Source organism: Corythoichthys intestinalis, chromosome 8, assembly GCF_030265065.1.
Source record: "Corythoichthys intestinalis isolate RoL2023-P3 chromosome 8, ASM3026506v1, whole genome shotgun sequence".
In the NCBI taxonomy this organism is placed as follows: domain Eukaryota; kingdom Metazoa; phylum Chordata; class Actinopteri; order Syngnathiformes; family Syngnathidae; genus Corythoichthys; species Corythoichthys intestinalis.
Window position 1 is genome coordinate 29,177,942 of NC_080402.1, and position 25,892 is coordinate 29,203,833.

Genomic DNA, 25,892 nt, shown 5'->3' on the forward strand with positions numbered 1-25,892 from the left:
TATAGTGTATACACATCCTCTTGTAACTGGCATTTATTTTTGCATCTGGAGAAAATACTTTTACCTTTTACTTGTCAATTTTAAAGCAAGTACTTTTGTACTTTTACTTGACTACATTTTTACTTCGACACATGTACTTTTACTAAAGTGTTTGTTGGCCCCTATCTGTACTTTTACTCTTTAAAAAGAGTACTTAATCCACCACTGCGGTGTACAGAAATGTTTTTGTACTTGATGTAAAAAGTTGACGAAGAGTAAGCAGAGATACAAACCCGTTGCCAGACTGTGCTGCCCTTTAATTCAAGCATTTAAACAATTGAAACACCAATATAGTGAATTTAATTGACAAAATGTCCAACAAGTAGTTTTCTGCCAATAAATAATACTGTAACCTAATAGTGCACAAAAAGTAACTCATTTATTGTGTACCAACGTGAACTTGTGCTCGTAGATTCATTCAAAAACCTGGCATAATATAGGCGATGTTTTCCAGAGTAGAATCCTTTAAAACAGAGAATAGAAATAAACATTAATAAGACCATGGTAGCACGCAGAATTTGCTGCATTACACTAACCATTATATGTTCTGTGCAGCTTTGCAGTTCTGGTATTTGTGAGGTGAGGCAAAATAGTGGAGCAAGAGCACACAGCAGAGAGTCCAGAAGAAGAATCAAGCTTCTGGACAGACACACCGATTTCTGTGAACACACAACACATTAGTGATTATACAAATGTCCTTTTCCTTACTACACCCCGGACTGCTTTCCATTAGTCAAAATTCAGGGCACACTTACAGATAACAATTCATACTCACATATTGAGTGGGACTTCACTTGACCCATGGTGCTTTTGTAAAAATCAGGAAAGCAAACGTCCACACTAAACTCACACAAGTGACAAAGAAAATACTAATTGTATCTCCTGAGGGTTTACAGTACTCACATTTGTCCCATTAAGAAGATGTCCAATCAGGCACAAAACTTCTCCAAGCAGATGTAGGTGAGCAGCAGCATTGACAGGGTCTGAGCAGGAAGGCCTTGGAGAGCCCAGCATGTTCAATACTGTTGTGGGTCTGAAAATGGAAGGAACTGGGCCAGTTGTGTCACTCAGGAGCCTGGACACAGCAGAATTCAAAATGGAGCAAACATACATGGTAATAGCCGTTGCTGAATGAAGAGCTGCTATGAAGGGGTGATGCATGCAGCAGGGCCCCTTGTGCTTGTCAGTGGGACTACCAGGGCAGAATTTAGCATGTTCCTGGACAACAGCCAAGTCGAAACAGAAAGAAAAAATGTCCCGACAAGAATTAGGGAACAATACTGGCCTCTAGTGTGCAACATGAATGCAAGCAGTGTACTGCTTGCAAGCAACAGCTTCAGTGGTGTGTACAAAGTGTCTCAGAAACGTTGTTCCAGGACTGTGGGCACATGGGAATATGTTGCAAATTAGAACTGCATATTTTCCCCTTAGCGTCAAATGCACTTTTTCAGGTTTCACTCCATGCCTCAATGTACTCATGGAGGATTCTTACAGCAGCCGTCTCAACGGCCATCTTAAAGTCATTCATTTTTTCAAAATGGGTGCCTTGATGAACCCATTACGGTTGGAAAACTAAAGCAGAATTACATAGACTACATACAGAGCTGGTTAATGTAGTCAAAATCTTTACTCAAGTAAGAGCAGCGTTACTTCAAAATAACATTCTCAAATAAAAGTAGTCATCCAAAAATTGTACTCAAATACAAGTAAAAAAAAGTACCCGGTGAAAATAATACTCAACTAATGAGTAACTGCTTACAGTGTGATAATTTTTTAAACAGTGGTATTTTTTTCTTAACAGTTACAACTGTAATTATACTGTACGATAACATATTATACTTTATGACTATTTTATGCCAAAAAAACGAACAAAAATCAGATTCAAACTAGAAAATGAAACATTAACGGTCCAAAGAGGAAGTGTGCCCTCTAGCTGAGAAAAAACAATTTCCTACCATGACCTACCAAATGAATCCATCGGTGTCAAATAAATCGCTGTCAAATAAAAACTTGGGAGTTTCAAACAAATTCGCGCTTCCGAGTAATGTTGACTCTCTGTCAATAAGTTTAATTTTTACGGCGCTTTAAAGACCCCAAGTGATTGAAAAGGCCGCCGTGATTATATGACTTCCGACTGCAAACCTGCATCTGGTCATGCGACTGTATTGTTATGTCTGATTGGTATAAGAGTTATGTGATTATTGCTGCGGCATCTCATTGGTGAAACTAGTAGAGCCACTTTCAGCATCTCTGGCAAAAATAAAGTCAATATGTAGGATAAAGAAAAAAATGTAATGACTAATGTAGCCCAAAGTAGCGGACTAAGGGTAGCGTTTCATCTTCACAAATCTACTCAAGTAAAAAGTATGGTGTGGTAAAACTACTCTTAAAAGTACATTTTTCTCGAAAACTTACTCAAGTAAATGTAACGGACTAAATTTAACGTGTTACTATCCACCTTCGAATATATATATATATATATATATATATATATTTTTTTTTTTAAACCTTCACACACAAAATGCCAAAGCAGGCCAAAAGGAAGTTACTCCTGCTCTGACATTTTTTTGAGCCAGGAGTTATCGGATGCTTATGGCATTGAATCCAAAAGTTGTGATGACATAACTCTTCTCTCTGACTAAAGAGAATGCATACCTGTCAAGTTGTACGGTTTTGGCGTAATTTGTAGAATTGAGCACTTATCTTTAAATGTGTATGCCGTACGTTCAAAATCTGTACGTTTTTCGTGCATGTTTTTTTTTTTCTCCGTTCGGATTTTGTCACCTTTTCGGCAACGAGACAGTGTGCGTTACTATGCAATACGTTGGTTGAATGACGTGAGAAAAGTCAGAGACACGGAGAGAGAAGAGTGTTTGTTGTGACGCTGTAGCAAACGCGATGCTAGGCTAGTTGGCGCCAATATTTCCTGACTGTAGCCGACAGCCTACAATCTACGCCTATGATATCACATGCATATAGAACTACATGCGAAATGACAGACTCGGCGGCGTTGGTAAACAGCCGCCATTTTAAAGTAGTAGACTTCTCAGAAAGGCTCTGTTGTAGTGAACCTTCCTAGCTAACCTAAGTAACTTTTTATTTAAAATACTCCTAAATCGGCAAAATCTTGACTTGAATCTATCTTTAAATCATGAAACAGTTTTAAAACTTTCACATGTCGAAAGTAGACAGAAGGGAACTAATGCAAAAACAGGAGCAATTTTAACAACTTGAACGGTTGATTCACAACATTAAATGACTTCCAAACATAGCAAAGGTTACCATGTTTTTTTGTTTTGTTTTGTTTTGGAAAAAATGAAGAAAAAAAAAAAAAAAACATGAAAGGCAACATCAGTTACTTTGCCAAGTAACTAATTACTCATACATTCAGGTAACTTGAGTTACTAACTCAATAACTTTTTGGGAGAAGTAATTTGTAACTGTAATTCATTACTTTTTAAAAGTAAGATTAACAACACTGGTCATAAAGATGAAGTCTACAGAATGAAAAGTGACGAAAGCGGAGATTTTATTCTGCCAATTTGTTGCCGAACACAATTTGCCCGTAACTATTGCTGATCACTTCTCAGAACTAGCAAAAGAAATGTTCCCTGACTCAAACATTGCAACAGTAAGGTAATTTTATCAATTGACCTGTTTAACTTATAATTGGACACACTAACAAACTACCTTCAAGTCAAACTGAATTGCGAGCTGAAGTGCCATGAAGTGCATCCATCAAAAGACATGATAGAAATTGCCAAAGTGCTACATACAATTATAACAAAAGTCACTGTTAAATTTTAGTAATCATGATGTAGCTGAAGATATTGTTCTTTGATTGCACCAGGTTGTATGTTAGAATTCATTCATTCATTTTCCATGCCGCTTTTTCCTCACAAGGGTCGCGGAGGTGCTGGAGCCTATCCCAGCTAACTACGGGCAGTAGGCAGGGGACACCCTGAACTGGTTGCCAGCCAATCGCAGGGCACAAGGAGACATACAACCATTCACGCACACACTCATACCTACGGACAATTTAGAGTGTTCAATCAGCCTACCATGCATGTTTTTGGGATGTGGGAGGAAACCGGAGTTCCCGGAGGAAACCTACGCAGGCACAGGGAGAACATGCAAACTCCACACAGGAAGGCCGAAGCCCGGGATTGAACCCTTGATCTCATATGTTAGAATATTACCAATAAATTCATAGTATTTTAAAAAAAATTTTTTATTTTTGTTTCATATTGCACGGCGTTGTAAGATTAGTTACCAGTTTGTAAGGGCATATTTGCAAGACAGCCAACAGCCTCGGGTTGACAGGTATGAGGATGGATTGGGTGATTAAATGATTAAGCCTGGACATTTTTTCCCCCTACTTGCTTCCAATTCATAACTTCCTCAGTTGAAAGTGTGTCCACACTGACAAGCACTGCCTCCATTCTGACATGGATTCGGAAAGAGAATAGCTAGTTCAAGAGTCACCTGTTGCTACTTCAGCAATGTTTTTCACTAAATATTTAGCATCTTTCCCACCAGCTCTTGTTGTATTTTTGTACTGGCAAAGTAGCAAAGAAAAAGAGAAGATAGTTGAGAATTGGGCAGATGTGAGGGGCTGGCCTGGCCGTTCTGACTGATACTCACCTTTTGGGTTTACCTCTGCAGTCATTCCACAATGCAGGTGTCTGCACAGCATACAATAGGAAATGAATTACTGCATACACCACATCCTTCTCTGGACTAGACCACGTAGAGGCACAAAAAACTCACTTTGTGAGGCTCTTTGGTGTTAATCTCCTCAATACACGAGTCTGTTTGCTCACAGTCATTCATATCTGTGTGGAAATCACAAGAGCTAGGTTCATTCACCAACAAACTTGGCAGAGAAATAGATAAGTACACCAGATTTAGCTTCAGTAGAATGCTGACAACTGACCAAAGAGACCTGGTCAATAATGTTATAATAGGAAGCACAAACCATACATTAAACTGCTAAACAACGAAGTTTGGAAGCTTGAATAAAGCAGAAAGGAGGTGTTTGCGGCCATTTTTAAAACGGCCGAAATGTGGCATATCAACGTGCCTGAACAAAAAAAGGGTCCTCGCCGCACTGAGCCAAGTTCACGGTCGTCTTCCCGTGTGCCTGAATAAAAGTAAACTGAAACTACACACACTTCTATACACTCAACGCACGCACTTACTGTATACAGTATTGTATAATTTTTAAAAATAGTTATATTTTTTATCATTTATATTTAAAACGTTAAAGTAGCCCTAAACGAAGGGAAGAAAAAACGCTGACTAACGGTTATCGCTTGCTTTCTGCTGACTAATGTTTAGGGATAGGGCGCTCTTTTAATGGCTGATGAGAGGTCAGTCTCTGTGCCGGAGGAAAAAAATACTTGTCGAAGTTGTCGTGTATGGCTTTTTTCCCCGGTACGTAAAGAGCGCACAGTATTTGCGCAAAGTTTGTGAATAAATTATGAATAAAAATGCCTGTAGCGTGTCAGCAATCATTGGCACACTGTGCGGGGAAATAACTATCACATACAGTATAGAAATTGACACACTTTTAGGTTGACTGCCCATTCAATACAGGCCACTTTCTGAGTCCAATTGAACCTTGTTTGATTACTATTTTTACATCTTTGGTGTGATTTACATCAGGTTATTTTGCTCCTCTGCTGACTTCTATCAACTTAAAAAAAAAAAAAAAAAAAAAAAATCCAAAACACATTTACCGCAGGTTGAGAAGAAAAATACAGTTGTATGCATAAGTATATTTCAAAGCATCTGCTCGAAAAATATTTTATATTTTGTGACGTGTTTATGCCAATACATATGCTATCTACATTGGTATAAAAAAGTATCTGAACCTTTTGGAATTTCTCACATTTCTGCATAAATCACCATCAAATGCGATCTGCTCTTTGTCAAAATCACACAGATAGAAAAAACAGTATCTGCTTTAACTAAAACCACCCAAATATTTATAGGTTTTCATATTTTAATGAGGGTAGCATGCAAACAATGACAGAAGGGGGGGGGGGGGGGTAAGTAAGAGAACCATCTGCCTAAGGAGACTTTCAGTATTAAGCAATTGAAACCAATTATTACCAAACAATTTAAGTCAGGTGTGCGCCCAATCCTTGATGAGTGGTTTAAAGCTGCCCTGCCCACTATAAAACACACACCTGGTAAGAATTGTCTTGATTAGAAGCATTGTCTGATGTGCATCATGGCTTGGTCAAAAGAGCTGTCTGAAGACCTGCAATCAAGGATTGTTGATTTCTCTAAAGCTAGGAAAGGATTAAAAAAAAAAAAAAAAAAAAAACATCTCTAAAAGTCTGGATGTTCATTAATCGACATGAGAGAAGTTGTCTACAAATGGAGACAGATTAGCACTGTTGCTTCTCTCCCAAGGAGTGGCCATCCACCAAAGATAACGCCAAGAGTTCAGCGCAGAACACTTAGAGAGGTAAAAAAAGAACCATAGAGTGTCTGTGAAAGACTTAAAAAAATCACTGGCACAGTCCAAAATCTCTGTGCACACATCATAAATGTAAAACTATGGCCAAGAATGGTGTTCATAGGAGGACTCCACGGAGGAAGTCACTGCTCGTTTAATGTTCGCAAAAAGGCACTTGGACACTTCACAGAAGTTTTGACAAAATATTTTGTGGACAAAGTTAAATTGTTTGGGAGTAACACACAACGTCATGTGTGGAGCAAAAATGGAACAGCTCACCGACATCAACACCTCATCCCCACCGTGAAGCATGGTGGAGGGAGCATCATGATTTGGTGCTGTTTTGCTTTCTCGGGGCCTGGACAAGTTACAATCATTAATGAAAGAATGAATTCAAAACTTTATCAGAATGTTTTGCAGGAAAACCTGAGGCCGTCTGTCAGACAGTTGAAGCTAAAAAGAGGATGGATGCTGCAACAAGACAATGATCAAAAACAGAAGTAAATCAACTTCAGACTGGTTTCAGAAGAACAAATTACACGTTCTTGAGTGGCTAAGTCAAGGTGCCGACTTGAACCCACTTGAGATGCTGTGACATGATCTGAGGACAGTGATTCATGCCAGAAATCCCAGGAATCTGACTGAACTACAGCAGTTTTGTAGAGAAAAATGGGCCAAGATTAGTCTTGATCAATGTGCCAGACTGATCTGCAGCTACAGGAAGCGTCTGGTTGAAGTTATTGCTGCCAAAGGGGGGTCCACAAAATATTTAATGTGATGGTTCACTTACTTATTTCCCCCCTTCTGTCATTGTTTGCATACTATCCTCATTAAAATATGAAAACCTATAAATGTTTGGGTGGTTTTAGTTGAAGCAGACAATGTTTTTGTCATCTGTGTGATTTTTACAAAGATCAGATTCCATTTGATGGTGATTTTATGCAGAAATGTGAGAAATTGCAAACGGTTCAGATACTTTTTCATACCACTGTAATTGTACCGGGTACAGTAAACATCACCTATTTGTGTTACTATAAGGCTCTAATTAAGATATGTCAGATGTTACCCAGAACTATTGATACTGTAGAGTACTTATTAACTGTCATTGAAGATAATAAGCATCAAAGGGTTAATTAGGTCTGCCCAAAAGATGAACTGTTTTCATTGAGCACACAGGGGATCATTCGAGCTAGCTCCTTCCAGTCAAAATGGATTGGACGTCTTTCGCCGTCAATGGCACTGAAACATGAACATTCAATTGTAGCCAACCCAAATCATACTAGACTTTTATTTCTGTGGAGGGCAGTGAATGAGATAATGTGACTCAAGTAAAAATAATAATAATGGATGGATGGATGGATGGATAACAATAATCTGTGAAAAACCTATCAAGTACTGAGTAACTGGTCAATAGCTTGTAATTTCCTATTACTTTAAATAGATGAAAAATACAAATGGAACATGTAAATACTGTATAGATTTTGCCCAACAAAATAAAACCTTTTAGTGAAAGATTTACTATGATGACAAAGTTCAAGTTTTCTTAAATGTTCAAAGTGATTTTGTACATTATATAACACAGTCACACTTCCCTTTTGTGACTCATATAGCCTATGCCCTCCCTCTTCCCTCTTCAGAAGCCCTTTGTCATGTTTTGAGTAAGTCTACAATGAACAGTTGAACTCCAGTGCAGCGTCACGCTTAGCCCTCGGCCCGCCTCCGTTGTTATTCCAGGCCATTGTTCAACTTTCCAACTCTCCCTCCTCCCTCACGATTTGCTGTGTCATGTTAAGTTTCTCACAGGCTAATGTGGTTTGTGCTGAGCTGTCTTCCTGTTTTCATTCCTCTTGTCTAGTGGGAGGGAAGAGGAGGAGGAGGGTATAAAAGCACAGCTGGATGGCACAAGCTGTACAAAGAGGCTCGCAAAAGACTGAGTAACTTTGGAGAAGTTCAACCTGACTTAGGAGAAGAGCAACACAATGGAGACGCAGAAGACGCAAAAAGCTGGAAAGTAAGAATTGATTTGATTTCTCAAAAATCATTGAATGTGCTGATTTATAATGCTTATCAGGCTGTGTTAGATACAATGTATACTTATTTATGATAATAACTGTATTTTCCCCACAGGGATCTGTCAGAACAAATCAAACAGGTAACAATGGAAAGTCACATGAGGGCAGAGAACACTGAGTTAATGCTGAGCTTCCAGAAGGGACAAGTCACCATGCAGCAGTATAAGGTAACACACATTTTACACACTGCTCTTCATTCATAATCAGTTCATTCATCTCAACATCATCTCTCGTCTTATTTCAGCTTCTCCTCAGTTCCCTTCATGAGATCTACCAGACCTTGGAGGAGGAGCTGGACAAGAACTCAGGCCACCCCGCAGTGGAACCCATTTACTTTCCATCTGAGCTGGCCAGGCTGGAGCCTATTGAGAAAGATCTGGAGTTTTTCTACGGTCCAGACTGGAAGCAGAAGATCGTGGTGCCTGCAGCCACGACAAGATACTGTGACAGACTCCGAAAGGTGATTCCAATGATTTTGAATGCACGTATATCTTAATGAAACATGAGGCTCATCCCTGATTCTACATGTTCAGATCGGGAAGGAGAACCCAGAGTACCTGGTAGCCCACGCTTACACTCGTTACCTCGGCGACTTGTCTGGCGGTCAGGTCCTAGGTCGTATCGCCCAAAAGTCCATGGGCTTGAAGAACGGTGAGGGCTTGTCCTTCTTCGCCTTCCCCGGTGTGTCCAGCCCCAACCTGTTCAAACAGCTCTACCGCAGTCGCATGAACGTCCTGGAGTTGAGTGAGGAACAGAGGAAAGGCGTCCTGGATGAGGCTGTCAAATCCTTTGAGCTAAACATCCAGGTAGGACAGCATTACTTGACTATAGATGTATTGGCTAAGGGGGCACAGACCTTTACTTGACAGACTTATCAACTCATTTGCTAAAATCTAAAGGTGATAGATGTAAAACCCATTTTAGGAAGGTTGGCAGTGAATAATTACACACAGAACGCACATCATTAACCTCTGTTGGACCGATTTATCTTTCACATTCTCCTTATATCTGACATTTGTCATATGGATTGTGTTTTACCGGTAGGTCTTTGAGGATGTGCAGAAGGTGCTGAATGTCACCGAAAAGCAGATGGACTCCAAAAATGTGAAATGCAAGAATACTCTGCAAAGCTCCATGATGAGCAATTCATTCTACCGGATGCTTCTCGGAATCTTCGTGGCTGTTGTCACCATGGGAATCTGTATGTCATAGGGCATAATATGAGCCAACTCAAGAGTCCTGCTGACGTACAATGTTATTTTTCCCTCCAACCTACAAAAAAGACTGAAAACGTTATAAATATAAATACCAGGCCATAGGTTGGTGAAATTTATGTGAGAAAACACAATTGACATTCTTTGAGCACCCACACCCAGTAGTTTATACGAAAGACGACCCTTCTGGTCCTATTTCTGGACTGATGGTGCCAACTTTAATTTGTAAATAATGTTAAATGAAGCTGTTACATTGACATTCTACAGTACAAGCCCAGCTCAATATCCCTGGACTCCGTGAACAAAATTGAGATTAATCCCTAAGTATTCTTATTTTTTTTTTAATATTTCACCCAGGTCCCTCCAAATCATTGACAATCCATACATTAGTTAATTGTTTGTGTAGGTAAAAAGGAATATGTTTCAGAACTACGTCAAGTGAACCAGAAAGTTTATTTAAATTGTGTCTCTCAGTTTGTTAGTTTGAAACTTGTTTCACTCTTAGTGCGCATATTGTGTCACATTTCTTTGAACTTTTACAATTTACTGTAGCATAACTGTACATACATTTTAATCATACACTGTAATGTCTAATTTGACTGTAACGTAAAACATGTATTTTTATATGAGGAAGTTTTATTAAAATGATTTGTTGTAAATTAGTTTGGTTCTGAGTTTTTTGTGAATCCAAATGACTGACATTATTGTTCATGTTTTGGCACCAATCTCCTGAATCTGATTAAAATCTTTAACTGCTGTATTCACTGGTCATATGATTACACATTTCAACATTTCCATTATGGTTTTTACTCACATTGCATTGCCGTGGATGAAATTCATTTTAACGATCATTAGACCACAAATCATGCACATTATTTTTTCAGTGGGGACCAGTAACAAAATCCTCAACAACAGGTACCGGGCCATGGCCCAGTTATTTGGAACCACGGATTCAGCACACCCGTGGAAAACCCAAAGAAATACGAACAGAACATCCAAACGCCATAGAGGAATGTTCCAACTGAAACTTTACAACTGCGAGGTTTACAGTGGGGAGCAGAAGTATTTGCACTCCTTGTGATTTTGCAAGTTTACCCACTTACAAAATAGGTAGAGGTCTGAAATTTCAATCATGGGTGCATTTCCCCTCATTGAGACATAATCTAAAAAAATAAAATAAACTGAAATCATATCATTGGATTTTTAAAAATACAGTTATTTGTAACTTACTGGGGTTCATAAGTACTTGTACCCCTGAGAATCAGCAATAATTATGACACTCAAAGAATTGTCAGTGTACCTTAAAAAAAAGTCCACCTTTACCCCATGAGTAATCAACCACCCACCACCCATGGGAGAAACTCATGTGGTCAGATGAGACCAAAGTAGAACTTTTTGGTGCAAACTTTACCCGTAGTGTGTGGAGGAAAAAGAAAGATGAGCACAATCCCAAGAACACCATCCCCACAGTGAAGTATAGGGGGTGGAATCCTCATGCTTTGGAGCTGCTTTTTCTGCAAAGGGGACAGGACGACTGTAATGTACAAAGCAGAGGATGAATGGTGAAATGTATCGTCAGATTTTGACCCACAATCTCCTTCCCTCAATCAGAGACTTGAAGATGAGTTGTGGCCGGATCTTCCAACATGACAATGATCCAGCACACAGCCAAGCTGACCAAGGTGTGACTGCGTAAAAAGCATATCAAGGTTGTGGAGTAGCCTAGCAGGTCTCCAGACCTCAATCAAATAGACAAAAAAAAAAACTGAAAATCTTATCATAGGATTTTTGAAAATAAAGTAATTTATTTGTAACTTACTGCAGTTCATAAGTATTTTACCCCTGAGAATCAGCAATAATTATGACCCTCAAAGAATTGTCAGTGTACCTTTAAAAGAGTCCACCTTTACCCCATGAGTAATCACCCACCCACCACCCATGGGAGAAAGTCATGTGGTCAGATGAGACCAAAGTAGAACTTTTTGGTGCAAACTTTACTCGTAGTGTGCTGAGGAAAAAGAAGGATGAGCACAATCCCAAGAACACCATCCCCACTGTGAAGTATAGGGGGTGGAATCCTCATGCTTTGGAGCTGCTTTTTCGACAAAGGGGACAGGGCGACTGTAATGTAAAAGCAGAGGACGAATGGTGAAAAGTATCGTCAGATTTTGAGCCAAAACCTCTTTTCCTCAGTCAGAGACTTGAAGATGAGTTGTGGCCAGATCTTCCAACATGACAAAGATTCAGCACACAGCCAAGCTGACCCAGGAGTGACTGCGTTAAAAGCATATCAAGGTTCTGGAGTGGCCTAGCAAGTCTCCAGACCTCAATCAAACAGAAAATCTTTGGATGGAGCTGAAATTTCGTGACAGCCCCAAAACCTGACAGATCTAGAGAAGATTTGTGTGGAGGAATGGGCCAAAATCCCTATTTCCATATGTGAAAACCTGGTGAAGAACTACAGAAAGCGTCTGACCTCTGTAATAGCAAACAAATACTTCTGCACTAAATATTAGCACTGATTTTCTCAAGGGTACAAATACTTATGAACCCCAGTAAATTAAAAACAAATCATTGAAAAATCATACAGTGTGAGTTCCGGATTTTTTATTTTATTTTAGACGATGTCTCCATAAGTGGAAATGCATCTTCGATTGAATTTTCAGACCTCTACCTATTTTAGTGAAAACTTTTCTTTTATCCCAGACAATAGCAGGTGATTTAATTAACTGACATGTTTCGGCGAACACTTCCGCCTTCGTCAGAGGGTCACTGGTGTTGGTGTGACGCGTCTCTATCAGCTGATGGACGAAGGCGGAAGTGTTCGCCGAAACATGTCAGGTAATTAAATCACCTACTATTGTCTGGGATAAAAGAAAAGTTTGGACTACGGTAATCTATAAGTGTAGGCAAAATGAACTCAATGCAGCTCTACCTATTTTCTAAGTGGGTGAACTTGCAAAATTACAAGGGGTGCAAATACTTCTGCTCCTCACTGTATGTGTGCTTTTTACTGCACCATAGACAACAATACAAAAACATAGTGGTTTGAAATGTATCACCAGCTTTAATGGTGGTTAGAACTTATTCTACACATTCATAGATTGCACGTAAGTTAAAACAGGCGACTGAGCAGTGGTGGCAGCAGCAGGGTGGGAAAGAAAAAAACAACAGTGACACATACTATGAGTGCTGGTGTCTGGCTCTCCCTAGTGTACGACTACGACTTGGAAGAACACAGTCAACATGATTGTACTTCACAAGAATCTGCACCTTCTTCATTCTCACAAGGCACAGCAGCTGGGATAAATGAAATACACTCTTCTCTTTCTATACGCCAATAGATACATTCAAGTCTACTGCTGGCAACAAATATTCTAACAAGGGATGTGTGAAAATATATCACTTGCAGCAATGAAGGCAATCAACTAAAATGCTCAAACATTGAAAAAAGACACACACACACTTCCTAACTCATAGCCCTCTATCAGAAAAAGAAAACTACATTAGACCATACAAACAAATGCGAAACATTTGGAAAATAAACTAACACATCTAATTATACGAAGAAGTATTAGGGCCACACTGTAAAGACAATATACTGGAATTAAGTTAATCCGCAAAGAAAATAATATTATAAGGATGAAGTCGAACTGTGAAAGTTAACTGATATTGTTCTGGGAAAAACATCAATAAGGATGTTGAATAAAAAAAAAAAGGATAAGGTTGTCATATATTATAAACTGTAATTTAATGGATTATAATAGAACATTTTGCATGCATTAATTTATGTATGTTGTAATATTCGAGATTTTGTTTGTAATGAAAATAAGACTAAACTTATAAAATAAATAAAAACTATTTGGGGAAGAAGAACTTATCAAGAATCAAGTTGAATACCATGGTTCTCAGTATAATGCGCATTTGTGTAAATTAATCTAGATTTTTTTTCTTTTAAATGATAGTATTCTTTTTAGAAATGAAATGATTTTTGTCGCCATGTTCTGATGCAGAGTGCTGCACTGTGATTTCAGTGTTTGGAAGCAGAACCGTGTCCAATATCCATAAAATCCAAAATCTTGAGGCAAATTTTTGTGATATTTTCAGGGGTTGAAAGAGATGTGAATAGATATGTCCTCATAAATTTTAGGGAAGATGGAGCTGTGTTTTTAGACACTAAGTCACATTAAGCATCCCCTCGGTAGCTACTGTAGGGTAGTGTGCAGTGTTTTGTGACTTGCTTTTTTTTTTTTTTTTTTTTAATTATATATCTTAATTTCATTTGTTACGGCCAAACATAAGCTGCGATTTGGGGTCAATAAACAGAAATTAATGACCAACAACTCCCATGATCCTTAAAAAATGCTACCACATTTTAGGAGATAAACACATGCGATGTCAAGATGCACACAAAGCTCTGATTCACGGTAAGTATCGACAATGTTGTTATGTATCAATTTGTAACATTTGCTATCACATTTTTTTTTTTAAAACAAGCCTTAAGTACCTGTAAACATCTGTATGATATGATGGATTCTCTTAATTTTGCTTGTACTCATATACTATATTAGAGTATATGCTGCCTGGTTACAGCGTTTTTTGTTTTTTTTTTTAAAAAAGATTTGTAATATACTTGAGAAACTGCAGTAATTGAGAAATGATTGAAACTATAGTTTTAATACTCTGCGACTGCTAACAAGTCGGAACTTTGTGCAAAAAAATTCGATAAGGAATATTTTGCAATAAGCGAAAAGTAATCACAATTTCAAGAAAAATGTCAAAATTTTACAAAAATGATTTTTAAATTGTGTGATTTAAAAAAAAAAAAAAGTGTGGTCCTCATACTCTTTCATATATTAGTTTAAATGGTGCCGCATGTTATTTTGCTCTTGAAAAGGGTCTGGGGATGTTTTCCAAGCTATCAAAATAAATGCATCAAGACACACTTGATGTAAATTTATGTAATCCCAATATTTTTTGGTTTAATATCACATTAATGATGAATTTATTCATCTTGAAGGAGAAATGAAGGAAAACCCCATTTCGGTTCAGTATTAAATCGTACTGTCTCTTGTGCCTGCATTCTGCCTATTGATTACCTATTGCACATGACAAATACACTTCAGTGACATTTGTGACACCTAGCTGTCAAAACTAAATCTAAAATATAATCTATATTTAAACTATAGAAAAGTGAAATGCATTATGAGAAATGATTTGCTACGTGTCAAGATTTAATTCGCCATGTTCAATTTGGCACACTGTACCCATTGAAAAAAAACATCAGAATTTACCGACCAATCAGATCCAAGCAATTACTGTAATGTACAGTTTCTACATGTGTACGCAATTTTAGAACATGTGCACAATGCCACATGGCCTTGTCCAGGAGCTTGGACAGTTTGGGTTATAAGGTGCGGTTACTGAGGGTGTGGGCTTGGGAGCGTGCCTCAGTTAGTTTCGTAGGTTGCAAGCAGAGCGGCATCCACGGGCTCCATGCAGGATGGGCAGGTGAAGGAGCGCATAAGCCAGGCGTCGATGCAGTCCATGTGATAGATGTGAACGCACGGTAGAAACCGGATGGGGTCGCCGTACTCGAAGTCCATCATGCAGATCACACATCTGAAAAATACACAAAAATGTTGTCAGTCCTTGCACCCGTGCTGGCCAAAAGTATTGACACCCCTGCAATCAGATAATGCTCGATTTCTCCCAGAAAATTATTGCAATTACAAATTCTTTGGTAGTAATATCTTCATTTATTTTGCTTGCAATGAAAAAACACAAAAGAGAATGGAAAAAAAAAAAAAAAGCATTATCATTTTACACAAAACTTAAAAAAAAAAAATGGAACGGACAAAAGTATTGGCACCCTTTGAAAAATCATGTGATGCTTCTCTAATTTTTCTAACTAACAGCACCTGTTACTTACCTGTGGCACATAACAGGTGGTAGCAATAATTGAATCACACTTGCAGCCAGTTAAAATGGATTAAAGTTGACTCAAACTCTGTCCTGTGTCCTTGTATGTACCACATTGAGCAATGAAAGACGACCAAAAAACTGTCTGAGGAATTGAGAAGCCAGATTGTTAGGAAGCATGGGCAATCTCCAAAGACCTGAATGTTCCTGTGTCTACCTTGCACAGTGTCATCAATAAGTGTAAAGCCCATGGCACTGTGGCTAACCTCTCTAGATGTGGACGGAAAAGAAAAATTGACAAGTGATTTCAACGAAAGATTGTGCGGATGGTGGATAAAAAACTTCGACTAAAATCCAAGGATGCAACAGTGTCAACTCATACTCTCCCGGGCACCTGAATGAAAAGGGACTCTATGGTAGGATACCCAGGAAGACCTCACTTCTGACACAGAGACATAAAAAAGCCAGGCTGGAGTTTGCCAAAACTTACCTGAGAAAGCCAAGAACGTTTTGGAAGAATGTTCTCTGGTCAGATGAAATAAAAGTGGAGCTTTTTGGGAAAAGGCAACAACATAAGAGTTTACAGGGAAAAAAAACAGGCCTTCAAAGAAAAGAACACGGTCCCCACAGTCAAACATGGTGGAGATTCCCTGATGTTTTGGGGTTGCTTTGCTACCTCTGCCACTGTACTTCTTGACCGTGTGCATTGCATTATGAAGTCTGAAGCCTACCAACAAATTTTGCAGCATAATGTAGGGACCGATGTGAGAAAGCTGGGTCTCCCTCAGAGGTCATGAGTCTTCCAGCAGGACAATGACCCAAAATACACTTCAAAAAGCACTACAAAAGGGTTTGAGAGAAAGTACTGGAGACTTCTAAAGTGACCAGCAATGAGTCCAGACCTGAATCCCATAGAACACCTGTGGAGATCTGAAAATGGCAGTTTGGAGAAGGCACCCTTCAAATCTCAGAGACCTGGAGCAGTTGGCTAACTAAAATGGCTATATAAAATTCAGGCAGAGCATTGTAAGAAACTCACTGATGGATACCGGAAGCGGCTGTTCGCAGTTATTTTGTCTAAAGGTTGTGTTACCAAGTATTATGCTGAGGGTGCCAATAGTTTTGTCAGGCCCATTTGTGGAGTTTTGTGTAAAATGATAATGATTTTTTTGGTCATTCTGTTTTGTTTTTTTTGTGGGATGGCATGTCTCAGTGGTAGAGTAGTTGTACCCCAACCCAGAGGTTGTGGGTTCGATTCTCTGCCCTGATGAACTCGCCTAAGTATTCTTGAGCAAAATACTGAACCCCACATTGCTCCTGGTGCTGCGTCAACAGTAGGTAGATGGCAATGTAGTGTAAAGTGCTTTGAGCACTTTGAAAGGTGGAAAAGCGCTATACAAGTGTAACACCAGTTACCATTCAATGCAAGCAAAATAAATGAAGATATTACTACCAAAGCATTTGTAATTGCAATCATTTTCTGAGAGAAATTGAGCATTATCTGACAGAATTGCTGGGGTGCCAATACTATTGTGTGTACAATATTCAAAACCTACTCTTTGACTTTTCGGTCTGAGGGATCGGAGCCCGGATCGAATATGCCTCTGGGTAGGTGATGGATAAGGCCGATACGTTGCGCGATGCGCACCTGCTCTTCCTCGCTCAGCTGACTGGCCAAGCGACTCTCTCCGGGGGTGGGATGGTATACAGGTACGGGCTGCGGGCGCTCCTGGAAAGCCGGCCAACAATAATTTCAGCCTTTTTAACTTTCAACAATTTCTTCACCTGCAATCAAAGTCGGCAAAGTTTTGATTTTTGGATGATCATACTGATTGATTATCCCGTTTGTTCAGACACGTTTTACTCCCCGCGCTGCTCAGAAAACAGTCGAGCCGACAATCATAAAATGTTAAACCTGTTCAATATTTACAATGCTAAATCCTTGTGTATAGTAAAGACCAAATTGGGCTTAGCCACAGACTTGGTGATTGTGACATGAAAACGGAAGACAAATTAGCAAGCCAGGAGAAACTCATCAAGAGCAATGAGTACATACAGTGCCTTGCAAAAGTATTCGGCCCCCTTGAATCTTGCAACCTTTCGCTACATTTCAGGCTTCAAACATAAAGATATGAAATTTAATATTTTTGTCAAGAATCAACAACAAGTGGGACACAATTGTGAAGTGAAACAACATTTATTGGATAATTTAAACTTTTTTAACAAATAAAAAACTGAAAAGTGGGGCGTGCAATATTATTTGGCCCCTTTCCTTTCAGTGCAGCAAACTCACTCCAGAAGTTCAGTGAGGATCTCTGAATGATCCAATGTTGTCCTAAATGACCGATGATGATAAATAGAATCCACCTGTGTGTAATCAAATCTCCGTATAAATGCACCTGCTCTGTGATAGTCTCAGGGTTCTGTTTAAAGTGCAGAGAGCAATATGAAAACCAAGGAACACACCAGGCAGGTCCGAGATACTGTTGTGGAGAAGTTTAAAGCCGGATTTGGATACAAAAAGATTTCCCAAGCTTTAAACATCTCAAGGAGCACTGTGCAAGCCATCATATTGAAATGGAAGGAGCATCAGACCACTGCAAATCTACCAAGACCCGGCCGTCCTTCCAAACTTTCTTCTCAAACAAGGAGAAAACTGATCAGAGATGCAGCCAAGAGGCCCGTGATCACTCTGGATGAACTGCAGAGATCTACAGCTGAGGTGGGAGAGTCTGTCCATAGGACAACAATCAGTCGTACACTGCACAAATCTGGCCTTTATGGAAGAGTGGCAAGAAGAAAGCCATTTCTCAAAGATATCCATAAAAGGTCTCGTTTAAAGTTTGCCACAAGCCACCTGGGAGACACACCAAACATGTGGAAGAAGGTGCTCTGGTCAGATGAAACCAAAATTGAACTTTTTGGCCACAATGTAAAACGACATGTTTGGCGTAAAAGCAACACAGCTCATCACCCTGAACACACCATCCCCACTGTCAAACATGGTGGTGGCAGCATCATGGTTTGGGCCTGCTTTTCTTCAGCAGGGACAGGGAAGATGGTTAAAATTGACGGGAAGATGGATGCAGCCAAATACAGGAACATTCTGGAAGAAAACCTGTTGGTATCTGCACAAGACCTGAGACTGGGACGGAGATTTATCTTCCAACAGGACAATGATCCAAAACATAAAGCCAAATCTACAATGGAATGGTTCAAAAATAAACGTATCCAGGTGTTAGAATGGCCAAGTCAAAGTCCAGACCTGAATCCAATCGAGAATCTGTGGAAAGAGCTGAAGACTGCTGTTCACAAACACTCTCCATCCAACCTCACTGAGCTCGAGCTGTTTTGCAAGGAAGAATGGGCAAGAATGTCAGTCTCTCGATGTACAAAACTGATAGAAACATACCCCAAGCGACTTGCAGCTGTAATTGGAGCAAAAGGTGGCGCTACAAAGTATTAACGCAAGGGGGCCGAATAATATTGCACGCCCCACTTTTCAGTTTTTTATTTGTTAAAAAAGTTTAAATTATCCAATAAATTTTGTTCCACTTCACGATTGTGTCCCACTTGTTGTTGATTCTTGACAAAAAATTAAAATTTTATATCTTCATGTTTGAAGCCTGAAATGTGGCGAAAGGTTGCAAGGTTCAAGGGGGCCGAATAGTTTTGCAAGGCACTGTAAGTGTGCATGACAAGCCATTCAACACAATAAAATTTAAAAGGAGCCTGCTGTTGAACTCCTTTCAAACTTATACTAGGTTTGTTTTTTTTTTACCATGCTTTGCTTTTGATGCACATTTAGGCAGAGTATGAAAATATAATAGAACATATGTCATGCATTTTTCGATGGCATAGAGTGTAAAAAGTTGTAGAACAACTATGTTATGGTAGATTGAACACACAATTTAGCACAGACTTTATGGGATCTTATTAAATCAGGGTCTATGACGTACAGGTGCACGATAATTATTGGTCCAATAATAGGAATTATGACGTCATCCCAATAATATATAATAAACAACAAGCATGGCGTCGGAAGTGTGGGATTTTTTAAAAAAGTTGTCAGTGGGGAACGCTTCACTTGCAATTTGTAACACATGTACAGCTTAAGTTCCACGAAGAGGGAAAACGGTGTCGAGCTACAACACATGGTAATAAGCCACTTAAAAGATCACAATCGCTTCTATGGCGTTTTAAAAGAGTACGAGGACGCGCAAGCTGTAAATGAAGCTGCTTATCCCAGGTTCATCATTGTAAGCCGCCACCACTTTTCAGATGAATGTTTACCGGCAAAGTATGATGAGATTGCCACACTCGTCCATACTTTGATCGACAACCATGGACATATGGACGTGTAATGATAGTAATGTCTGCATGCTTGGTCTGACGACACAGTGGCTGGAGAAGGATTTTGTTCTGTAAACCTCATGCTTTATTGAAAATGGGTTAGGATTTCACTGCCGTATAAATGGATTATCATAAGGAAAGCCATTAATCCTTTTTGTTCTACCATATTTTTGATAATGCGCTTTCACTAAATTTATAACTTTCAGCGCCTTAGTTATTTACTTTTTGGTACTGTGAAGAGTGTTAATGCACTTTTTGTTTCAGTTGAATTTATACAGACATTAACCTTTATTTCTTTACTTGAATCCTTGCCTTGGCTTATGCAGTTTTGTTACTGTTCTAGTGGGCTTTTTTTTTTTCATCACCGAGTGAGCACTTTGTTTGAAGTCAAGATTGTTCTCGTCTTTGTTTTTTTAATTATAATAATGTTCACGTCATCATGAAATATCTGGTTAGGACAAAGGCAAATCTATCTATCCACCACTACTATTTTTTACCTCCAAGTGTTCAAAAACACAGGTGAATACAATGGCGTAGGTTTGCATAAGGACATTAGGGACATAACACTAGCAACTTTTCAGGATACTTAAATTGCCCCACCAACTTTTAAGCAACCTAGAGGTCATTTAGCTTGTCTTCACATATTTTATAAGGATAGAATTGACCCAACAATTATTAGGTGAATTACTTTCATTATGTTCAGACTTGGTCAGGAAATCATTTTTAGGATATTCTACAAGCAACTAATAAATGGAAAAACAAGCTTCAGCTGTTGGAATGAGTTTATCACTAGTAGACGTCCAATCCATTTGAATTGGGAGGGTGCCAGCGAATGAACGAATCCCACTTCAAACAGATTGAACGTTAATGGCCGTCAATGACAGCCAATGCCAGGCAATTAGGTAATTTTGGGCCATTTAAGGTCATTTACCTGTTGATTTTCAGTTATTTCCTGTTGATTTGGGGGTCACTTCCAGTTTATTTTGAGTTACAGAACAGGAAGTGACCTGGTAATCACCCAAATAAATAGGCAGTTACTCAAACTAAACAGGAAATGACCTGTAAATGTCCTAAAATGAACAGCAAGTGACCTGTAAATGCCCTGAAAATCGGACAGAATGACTGTGAATGCTCTGGTTTCGAATGAACAAATGTTCTAAATGGATTGGGCGTCGAGCACCGTCAATGCAGCCTTAGAGTTAACTGAGACACTCAGTGTTGGGTACGTTACTTTAAAAAAGTAACTAGTTTCACTACTTCTTCCAAAAAGTAACTGAGTTAGTAACTGAATTACTCTAAAGTAAAAGTAACTAGTTACCAGGGAAAGTAATTATTTCCATTACTTTAAAAAGAAGTTGTTGTATGTCAAAGAATTTGTAATTTTCTGAGCAGTATTCGAGTCAGTTTAATAGAGAAGAACAGACAGGTAGTTGTGTTATAGAACCTTGTAATATTTATTTCACCTAACCAGCAACAGATTTATCCTACACTTGAAGTGCAACAAAAATAAACAGTAAACAATATTATAAAATAACAATCAGCAGTAAACAATATAAAGTGAGTTTAATCAATTAAATCCAACTCTCACAACCTGAGACAACTGGTCAAGTAGACATAGCCTACTGTACTTCAAGTATTTTGACTTGAAATAGTGTTTATATCTCCACCTTGTAAAGGACAAATTTTCCTCTGAATGCTCTGCCATCATATCCCTCTGCATCTGTTTTGCGTGTGTGTGTTTGCCGCACGGGCTATTCCGGTTTGTGTGTGAAAACGCCGGCTCTGATTGGCTTACCATGACACATGACTCTAACCCTCAGCCAATCACAATCACTTCCATCGCATCTATCCAGGTGGTGCATTCAGGTAGCCCCGTCCCCCTACTCCTCCTATCACCCTTAAAGCGTCTGCCGTCCTCAAGATAGAAGCAGCATTCTTGCTGGCTGACAGTGGGGGATGGGAACGAGGCTATCATTCAGGTGTAGCAAAAACAGAAACGTTAGCAAGCTTTGGAAAGCATTGTCTAATTGAATGCGCAGGGACAAACAGCCTGGGGTCATAAAAAGTACGTGCTGTAACATTGTGATACAGAATTATCCGAGGCTCCCTTAAGTGCACACGGCGCCAATATTGTTTTGCTCACATGATGCGGGAGTGAGTTAGAGACACGGCCTGCCGAGAGCCGTACATTTGTGTTAATGTTGAACTTATATGTGCTATTAAAGAAACAGAGGGCCAGCACGTCCTGTGTGGTATATCTTTGCTAAGAAAAAGCACAAAACAAAACACGTGCGCTATTCTCGAACCTGAACGCACCCAAAGTCTTGGATGACAAATAAACAGAGCAGATTAGACTCGCTACGGCTGGTAGTTTCTTCAATTTATTCAGAGTAAGTAACGCACCGCGTTTGACTGTCAGTAACGGTGGAAAAAATAAATAGTTAGATTTAGGGCTGCAGCTATCGATTATTCTAGTAGTCGATTAATCGATGAACTAGTTAGTTCGAATAATCGAGTAATCGGATAAGGAACACGAAAAATTAAAATACCTGAGCTGAGCCACAAACGGTATAAAATAAATAAATAAATAAGGATCTATGTACAACAAAAGAACAATTGTCTAATTTACATAGCAAAAGTCCGCTAGCTTAAATGCTATAAAATGCTAACATTTTTTTACAATGCCCCTAACAAGTGATTCAGACACATATTCCCACGAAAAACGGCTAAATATACCTATAAACTAAAATACGAATGCATTAAAATAACATGAGCCCAAACAAAAACTTAGCTTACGTTGGTCTGAACAGGGAGCAGTTGGATTAAGCCATATGAAATGAGGGTAGTGTATCCATCCTAATCAATAAAACGAAATGCAAACACTTCCAAAATAAACCATTACAACGCCACTTTAATTAAACGAATACTCGAAGCAACAAAATTTAATTCGAATATTTTTTTCTAATCGAATACTCGAGTTAATCGATTAATCGTTGCAGCACTAGTTAGATTACCCCGTTACCAAAAAAATAGCGCCATTATGTAACGGCGTCATTTATAACGGCGTTATTCCCAACACTGGAGACCAGGGGTCGCGTTAACCAAATATTTTCCGTCGTTGACTGATTTTTTAAAACGGTGACGGAAAAAAATGAAGTCCATCCGTCATTTTGACAGGTTGCAATTCACACCCCAGACCACAGGGTGGCGAGTGAGCGTATTAATTAGCTATTGTCTCTCTTGATGCATGACGTCGTTGGCCTTACTCTGAAAAATGTCAAGGCAACTGAGTGTCCGAAGTTTCTTCAAAAAGCCCCAAAACGATGGTGTTGATAAAAGAGGTGAAAAAACAGGGACTGCACAAGCGGGCACGCAATTCAAGTCCATGCGCACCAGGAGGAAGGTGTGAAAACTACGTTCAGGCCACAGCAGGTGAACTGTTAATTTCATTGTTCCATATGCTACATATGGTAGAGTACCTACCTACTGGGGCCACAGTCAGCTGTTTTTGTCACTGCGGCGAAAAAGTTACATATTCATCAGCTTGTTGTGTGATGGCACGGTGTGGATTCTCTGTTAAGCTTGTTAGGACAGAATATTAATTTAATATGAATGAAAACTGTCACGTGACTGTGTCGTAGCCGCTAACGCGCTCGGCCAAATGGACACACAAGTACGGAAGTTGAATTATGCCAAACAAAGGGTCACTACAATGTCATTACCATCATTTTAAAAATTTAAGTGACGGGTAAAAATAGATTATGACCGGATTTTTATGACCCTGTCAGTCAAAATGACAGACAACGAAAAATTCTAGCGCAACCTCTGCTGGAGACACTATTATGGTGGAAGATTTTGGTATAAACTTGTTGGTTCCTTTTTTTTTTCAACATTGACACCTTTCTAAAATGATATCTCGATTCTTGGAAGGAGTATATCGATAACCTTTTGAGATACAAAGTATCACGATATATCACCATTTCGATATTTTGTCACACCCCTAGTCGTTGTTGTATTAACAATGAATGCAGTCCATTGTGACTTCAGACTTTCGAATAACTATCAGGGCGTTATAAGAAAAATACATTACATGTGATTTATGTGGCTTGTGTGCCAAATTTAATTAGCTATTAAGTGTAAATGATAACAAGTGGTTGTGTGATTAAGCTCCAGCCAACGTCTGTCGCAGGCTACCGTAGCCGATTTATTATGTAGGTCGGAGTGGGGCCGACTCGGGTCACCTGGTATGGCGGCGGCGGCTCTCCCGGCAGGCTTCCCCCCTCGGACTCGTTCAGCAAAGACAAATCATCCGCTCCTTGAGAAAACAGGCAGTTCCCCATTGAAGAAAAAGCAGCATGAGCGATAAACACACACACGGACTCGACTACGCGACTAGCTTGTTTTATATTTCTTCGGCTTTCTTAAAAAAAAAAATGTCTGGTCGAAATTTGATGTCTCGTCATGAAATAAACAATCTTTAGTGTTTTCTAACCCAGAAAATACCAGCAGGTGACACGAAATTGAAGCGCTCGAGCGAGTAGTTTCGTGTCCTAAATTCTTGTGTTTACAAAATGTAAACCGGAAATCTCGGCTGGGTTATTTGATTACTTCCGCATGAACACCCCATTCTTTTCCGGTTTAAAACTTCTGAAGTAATTTACCACAATAAAACACGCAATTTAAAATGTATATGGCAGAAAACACAGACAAGAATGAAAAAGCAGTTTCTGCTCTTGCACTCCTCTTTATAATAAACTGCGGTATCTTAAGCCAAAAGAACGGTTGTGTTTGATAGAACAATATGTCTATATGCTGCCATGGCAGATTCATGGCACATTAATTAAATAACATTCTTAATTTGTCCGTTTTACCCTGGAAACTCCCGTTTACAGACGTCGCGCAATCGCTTTTGTTTCAACCCAGCCTTAAAATGAAGGTAATTAGTTAGATTTATTATTCAAAATGTCTGTTGTTTTTAGCCTAGAATCATTAATTGATGTCTAATATTTCGTTTAAAAAAAAAAAAAAACGACAAAAAATTTCACTCGCATATTTTAAACTTCTGAAAAAATTATGTCAAAATGAAAAAAGGGTGTTTGTAAAAAACTCAAGGATATCTACCTCATAACTTATGGGGCGCCGTTTGTAAAGGAGCAAATGCTGAAAATTACGACAACATTTTCTCACATTAAGCGCTACACAGTGTTTAAAATGGTAAGAAATTTTTAGAGTCACTTTTTTTTTTGCACATTTACAACATTATTTAGCAACTTAAATATTCAATTTTAGATAAGAAGTTTTGGACCTGATTCTTTAAATCCAGAACTAAATATTTAATTCAAATCTTAAATTTATATCCTTTATCCTAAATGTTAAATCCGGAAACGGTTGGAACTAAATATTTAGCTTAATATGCAAATTCACATAACTGAAGACCGGAAGTAACAAAATAAAAGCTGGTGGACCAGCTCAGACTGTCAGTTTACATTGCTTGAAAATGAATTAAACCTATTCAGCGGTGGCAGTCTGCTCTTAGACACGAGTCATTGTGATAATAACAATATATAGGTAAAATACATATTTAGGAGAAACTATTTAAAGAGCATTTTGTGTGCTCCAGTTTTTATTTTGTTACATCCGTTCTCAAGTCATGTGAATTTGCATATTAAGCTAAATATTTAGTTCCAACCGTTTACAGATTTAGCATTTAGGATATAGGATATAAATTTAAGATTTAAATTAAATATTAAGTTCTGGATTTAAACACTCTGGTACAAAAATTCTTATTTAAAAATGAATATTTAAGTTGCTAAATAATGTTGT

The 25,892-nt window shown here is 38.8% G+C and overlaps 3 protein-coding genes across 12 annotated transcripts; 1 reads left to right on the forward strand and 2 right to left on the reverse strand.

Moving 5' to 3' along the window:
- Nucleotides 1–276: 276 nt before the first annotated feature.
- On the reverse strand, nt 277–5,871 carry LOC130920535 (uncharacterized). Of its 10 annotated transcripts, none has more exons than XR_009064162.1 (7): nt 5,018–5,857; nt 4,810–4,874; nt 4,684–4,724; nt 4,525–4,597; nt 943–1,114; nt 576–698; nt 277–502 (listed from the first exon to the last, which is right to left on the reverse strand). XR_009064162.1 is itself a non-coding variant. In XM_057843839.1 (6 exons), exons 1-6 carry the CDS (start codon nt 5,286–5,288, stop codon nt 393–395), a joined length of 762 nt encoding a protein of 253 aa, XP_057699822.1. In that variant the 5' UTR covers nt 5,289–5,871; the 3' UTR covers nt 277–392. The 10 variants fall into 10 exon arrangements, 5 of the variants coding, with proteins under 5 accessions (XP_057699822.1, XP_057699825.1, XP_057699821.1 ...); XR_009064161.1 differs by having other exon boundaries at nt 5,023–5,854; XR_009064158.1 differs by lacking the exon at nt 4,525–4,597 and adding an exon at nt 815–879 and having other exon boundaries at nt 4,810–5,856.
- Nucleotides 5,872–8,176: 2,305 nt separating this feature from the next.
- Nucleotides 8,177–10,456, forward strand: LOC130920739 (heme oxygenase-like). The gene is made up of 5 exons (XM_057844149.1): nt 8,177–8,519; nt 8,636–8,747; nt 8,825–9,040; nt 9,114–9,386; nt 9,625–10,456. The coding sequence occupies exons 1-5, from the start codon at nt 8,488–8,490 to the stop codon at nt 9,790–9,792; spliced, it is 801 nt and encodes a 266-aa protein (XP_057700132.1). The 5' UTR covers nt 8,177–8,487; the 3' UTR covers nt 9,793–10,456.
- A 2,385-nt stretch (nt 10,457–12,841) lies between these two features.
- Nucleotides 12,842–24,669, reverse strand: rnf11a (ring finger protein 11a). Its single transcript, XM_057844150.1, has 3 exons — nt 24,311–24,669; nt 17,273–17,445; nt 12,842–15,416 (listed from the first exon to the last, which is right to left on the reverse strand). The coding sequence occupies exons 1-3, from the start codon at nt 24,407–24,409 to the stop codon at nt 15,245–15,247; spliced, it is 444 nt and encodes a 147-aa protein (XP_057700133.1). The 5' UTR covers nt 24,410–24,669; the 3' UTR covers nt 12,842–15,244.
- Nucleotides 24,670–25,892: the final 1,223 nt, after the last annotated feature.